Source organism: Camelina sativa, chromosome 7 (assembly GCF_000633955.1).
Source record: "Camelina sativa cultivar DH55 chromosome 7, Cs, whole genome shotgun sequence".
Classification (NCBI taxonomy): Eukaryota; Viridiplantae; Streptophyta; class Magnoliopsida; order Brassicales; family Brassicaceae; genus Camelina; species Camelina sativa.
In genome coordinates, this window is record NC_025691.1 from 25,253,551 (window position 1) to 25,259,301 (window position 5,751).

General features: G+C 34.5%; 2 protein-coding genes and 1 non-coding gene across 4 annotated transcripts in view; all 3 read right to left on the reverse strand.

The window, feature by feature from the left end:
• LOC104702493 (SNW/SKI-interacting protein-like) overlaps positions 1-270 on the reverse strand; it is a 5,827-nt gene extending 5,557 nt beyond the window's left edge. Inside the window, exon 1 of one of the 2 annotated variants that reach the window (XM_010418345.2) lies at positions 156-270. The gene's annotated coding sequence lies outside the window, so the exon portion shown is untranslated. The remainder of the gene's footprint in view (positions 1-155) is intronic. The other variant, XM_010418344.2, reaches the window with a different exon arrangement.
• Positions 332-413, reverse strand: TRNAS-GCU. Its single transcript has one exon. It is a non-coding gene; the product is annotated as a tRNA-Ser (tRNA).
• LOC104702496 (ethylene-responsive transcription factor ERF037-like) lies at positions 3,048-3,958 on the reverse strand. Its single transcript, XM_010418347.2, has one exon. It carries the CDS (start codon positions 3,803-3,805, stop codon positions 3,068-3,070), a length of 738 nt encoding a protein of 245 aa, XP_010416649.1. The 5' UTR covers positions 3,806-3,958; the 3' UTR covers positions 3,048-3,067.

The following is a 5,751-nucleotide window of genomic DNA, read 5'->3' on the forward strand; positions in this document are numbered from 1 at the left end:
AAAAAAAAAAAAAAAAAAAAAAAAAATCGGGGATTAACAATCGTTTAAGCTTTTGAGATCGATTAAAACCTAAAAAGAAACAGTCGAAAACGAAACCATAGGAGGAAAGCTGGAAAACAAAAAAGTGTCGAAGGAGATAAGTCGAAGAAGCTTACCCAATCGACGCTGTGCGATGCGGCGGTGAGCTATGAAGAAGAACGAACGGAGGAGGTGAAGCTTGGTTTCTCCAAAATCAGGCGTGCAGCCTTTTTAGGGTTTGATTAGATTTTTTAATTTTTTTTTTTATCTTTTAAAAGAATATCTAAGTCGGTCATTCAAAATAAAAATTTAACGTCGCCTGAGAGATTCGAACTCTCGCGGGGAAACCCCATGTACTTAGCAGGCACACGCCTTAACCACTCGGCCAAAGCGACTTTTTGTTATTCGTTTGACCAATTGTTTATAGATAATAACGCTGTTTTGAAAACATAAATATATTACTTTAGAAATATTGAAATCTTTTTTTAAGAATAAGATTCTACTTTGTATAACTGTCCTCAAATTTTCAACTGTATAATTCTTCAAAACATATTTTCGTTAGCGTAGAGTTAATTAACGTCACCACATTGACCAAAGAAAAAATATAAAGCTCTTCAAAATCCATATTATGATTCAACGTAAGGAGAATAGCTAGCTATGAAGGTGAAAAAAAAAATCAAGTTATAAGAATCTGTTGGTAGTAGCTCAATCGATATGCTATCCGGCCATCCAAAGAATGTCCCGAGTTTGAGCAACAAACTTTCTTCTCTTTGTTTTTCTTTTTAAATAATAGATTGATGGATTTTGTTTGACATTTAATGAACCAAGTTATATGTTTCTATCAACAACCAATTTGTTTGATGTAGGGTAAACAAACAAAAATATATGAACTACCTAGTCGATGTAAATAACGTCTCTGAGAGAATTAAATGTATGATGGGAAAGATTATTGAACATTTCTACTTTAGTGTGAATGTGTGATGATCGGAAGATTCATAGGTTTTGCTTCTTTTGACCTAGTGGCAATGTGGCATATGGTTGTTTGCAGTTTTGGTGGACATCTTAGCGTGCTTTTGTTAGTTGTCTTCAGCTTGGCTTAACGACAACGGTCTTTCACCTCCTTCCATTACACTTTACACAACTCGAAAGTCAGAGTATACTTGAATTGTTTGAGGGTTTTGAAGCTTCCGATTAGAGTAAACGGCTGTAGCGATTTGGTTTTTAAAAGACGGATTATTAAATAAATAAGTGATTTTAGACTTAGGGGTATCTAGGCCTGGGCAAAAAAACCGGACCCGAAAACCCGAACCGAATCCGACCCAAAAATATGGACCCGAATCCGAACCCGAAACCGGTAGAATACTCTATTGGGTCCTAATCTCCTAAACCCGAAGAGCCGGAACCGAATGGGCACCCGACAAACCCGAAATAAAATAATATACATAAAATACTAGTTATATATATATTTTTATAACATAGTTATTCAAAGTTACAACTTAAAATTCAAAAATATTAGTTTTTCCTCGATTAAAATATTCAAAATAAACAAAATTATATTGAAATGTTTAGCTATATTTTTAAAAAATTTAACCAATTTTTAAAAATTTAATTTTTAAAATTTAATTTTAATATTTAACATTAGAATTTCCGGGTAATCGGGTAAAATTCAGTTTATCGGTTAAATTTCGGGTAATCGGGTACAAAAAACCTGAACCCGAATGATACCCGATTTTTTCGGGTATTTATAGGTTCTGAAATTTTAGACTCCAACCGACCCGAACCGAACCCAAACCGATATTTTCTGTTTATCTTATTAGGTCCTAAACTCCTCTACCCGAAAAACCCGAACCCAATCAGTTCCTATCCAAACCTGACTAGAGTACCTGAATGCCGAGAGCTAGGGATACCTATAAGTTCATGGAGTCCTTTTTTTTTTTAATAATAAACATTTGTTTAACGGGTGATATTGCGTTACTTTTTTTTTGATAACCTTATGTTGCGAACTTGCGATGCTTACGTAATTAGAGATTTAGAAAGTCCGATATCTGATTTAATGCAATGTTAAGTGACAATATAAATCATATATTAGAGTATCTATTAATATAAAATGGGATCCAAATATATAATAAACTAACTAAGAGAGTCAGATATATTTGAGAAAGAAAGAAAAAGAACAAATAAAGACCGTGCTCGTGGGTGGAACCTCCGTTGACCGCGGATCCCAATATAATGGCCTTTTCCTACGGAATAGTTTAATGCATTACTAATTAACGTAGCAATCAATTTTAGTTCAAAATCAATGTACGATGATTATAATAAATAGGTTGATTTAATCACCTTATGAGCCGGTGTTGATTGATGTTTTCGTCGAGAAGTTGATTTTAACATTAAACAAAAAATATGATTTTGTTCAAACACAAACAAAAGTCTGTTAGAATGAATAAAGAAGGCTTTGAAATCGATCTACATCGTTGGATTTGCATATGAGTTAGTGCATGTACATGTTAAACTAAGAGTCAAGTCATTAATTATGTCTGACTAATGCAAAAAAAAGAAAGTCAAACAAGAGTAAATGATAATTAAGAATGCTTAACCTGCCAATTGTTTTGCTAAAACGATGATATTTTTACTTCTCTTGGACAATATTGTTTTTTTTATTTAATCATCCAAATATATATACTTGTAATTACAATTTATTGCAATAAAATTCAAACTGAAAAGTATGTTATGTCAAGCTAAGCAAGGAAATTTTGTGAATTAACTACAGAGGGTGATAATAAATAACCAAGTTGAAAAGATTCCACATATGCCAACTAACAAACCATCTGAGATTATATTTTTATTGCACGCTACGTATACCTTGATATAAATAGTTTAGTTTCTCAAATGCTCACCTAAATATAGTCACTATTGTGTATCTACAGACAGTACCTAGAAGATCCGATCACGATCGAAACAATAGACATTATATGTTTTAATTGAGTATATTAAACACTGTTGTGAATCCAATAATTAAAATTAGACAAGAGGGATTGAAATGTGTTTTTTATTAAAAGAAAGGAAAAAGGGGGCCAAAATTGGAAGACTCAAAAGGTTCACCCATCGAAATGCCATTTTCGTCGCTGTGGTAATAAAAGCTATAACAGTTATTAAAATACCAAGGCGAACTAGGTGGATACGCCGAGTCAACGTACACAAACTCGCTCCACGACTCGTCGTAACTCGTCTCTAGACTCGGTAACTCCACTATCTCGCTCAGTTCTTCCACCGTAGACGCAGCTTCTTCGCTCGACGGTGACAATGACGACGACGTAGAAGTCGAGTAGCTTGAGGAAGACAAATGCGTCTCCGAGATCACGATCGTGGTTGGATCGGAGACCACGGGAGCAGAGGAAGAGGAGAAGTCCATGGCTGCGGCTACGGCTGCTGCTGCTTGAACGTCGCGGGGAGAGGAGGAAGCTGGACGGGGAAGGTAAGTGGCGAGCTCGGGGAAGTTGAGTACGGCGGAAGTTCCTTTAATGGTGAGAGCAGCGGCGTCGTGTGCACGCGCCGCCATCTCCGGAGTAGAGAAAGTGCCGAGCCAGATACGGCTCTTCTTGCGAGGCTCTCGGATCTCGGAGACCCATTTGCCCCACGTACGCATCCGGACGCCTCGGTAACCAGGGTCGGGTCTAACACGTTTCTTGTTGTTGGTTCGATGGGAGTCTTCTTGGTGGTGATGATGATGATCGTCCTCCTCCTGCATCGGAGACGATAGTTTAACGGAGGTGATGGATGACTCGGTCATTGACACGTGGGTTTGACTCGGTGAGTGTGAGGAAGTAAGTACGTATAGGGTTTATATAAAGACGAGAGAGAGAGAGTTGAATAAGGTATTGAAGTGAAATGTTGAAGTTAGTTAGAAAAGGACAGTCGATCGCTTACTTATGATGACAGGTGTGTTCACATTTATAAATTCACACGTCAGTATTATTAGAAAAATGACCCATTATATATATTTATATTGATGATATTTGCATTCGGCAGTAAATGTGTTATTTATCTTTTCGTGATAACCTATGCATGGTCCATGGATGAACTTGATCAATTCAATGGGGTCATATTATTCCATTGGAATTGACTATATAAGAACTTTTTTTCCTTTTGTTTAAGATTAAACTAACTATAAGAACTTACTGTATCTAATAAAAAAGAGAGAATGCGAAGGGAAACAAAAAAAAAACCCCACAAATAGGCTTAAATATTAAGATGTCCATGACCTTTGATTGTAATTATTTTCAATTGGCTGGTAATATTCCACTAGGAATTGACTGCGAACTTTCTTAAGGGAGAATTGTAATTTGTAAGAGAACTAGATGATGATCCGCGCTGATAGCGCGGGGAAATAACCAATTTTATTATTTTTGTTGGTTATTATGGTTATAACTATTACTATCATTATTTGATATCTTATATAATATAGTATTATTGTATGGTGTTTTGAATCCTATAATAGTAATTGTTTTTTAATATAAAGATTAGTAAATATGATTGATGCCGTATAAATTAGATTTAGCATGTAATGTAGTTACTTATAAGGGTTATTTTGTATTAATTTCACCAATCATCACCTAATTTTTCACAAAGTCCAATATAGATTTAATAAAGGTTGCCAATAAGTATAATTTTTGAGTATGTTTAGCCCATTGTCAAGGGCCTAATCTAAGATACATCCCTTCATGTTTTTGTCGATGAAGATTTTTTTTTTGTTTGTTTCTTTTCCAGCAAAACAAACATAATAATTTTTTCTTCTTCTTCTCTCTGTAATTCGAGAAATCTCAGCTTCATATTTATAATCATCGATTTCTTTTTCGAAAAGTCCAACCTTAAATGTGCCAAAGAATCAACCCATCGCTGTTGGGTCATGAGAGATTGCAAGATGGATTCTAAATCGAGGTGTGTTTAGGATCATTAATTAGATCAAGTTAGTTTATTATTTGGACATAATTAGTCGACAATATTCTTACTGATGTAATGTTTGAAAGAATTAGTTTAAAGATGTTCAATACAAATTGAGCTTTCAATCTGTAATTTTTGTTTTTTATTTTCAATTAGAAATCTTTCAAATCGTTAAATTTGATAGGAACTGTATTAACTTGTATCAACTGATGTATGATTCTAATAAATTGCTAGAGATTGAGTATATTGTAGTTTATTATTGTATAATTGCAATGTATACATTAAATTAGCTCCACAAATGCATATTTGTTTTTGGGGTTTTCTAGTTTCTTGTAATGATGACATATGCGGTTTGGATTTTGGTGTGTCGGTACTTCACAGCTCTACAAAAGGAGCTTTAAACATATGATTCTATTTTCTATGATATGGTGGCTAGTAAGGAGACCTTGAAAAACATAAGAAATCATATTGCAGCCAATAAGATCAAAGACTTCAAGAGTTCTTGTTCAAGAGACTTCAATATTGTCGGGTCAATATTTTTAAGAAGGTAACTTCTTATCTATATTTTTTGACCCGACAATATTGAAGATAGAATTATAAGATCATAACCTTTCTTGTAATGATGACATATGCGGTTTGGGTTTTGGTGTGTTGGTACTTCACAGCTCTACAAAACGAGCTTTAAACATATGATTCCATCTTCTATGATATGGTGGCTAGTAAGGAGACCTTGAAAAACATAAGAAATCATATTGCAGCCAATAAGATCAAAGACTTCAAGAGTTCTTGTTCAAG

Bases quoted from the DNA above. Each gene is read 5' to 3' on its own strand.
- LOC104702496 (XM_010418347.2), bottom strand. From the start codon at position 3,805: ATGACCGAGTCATCCATCACCTCCGTTAAACTATCGTCTCCGATGCAG.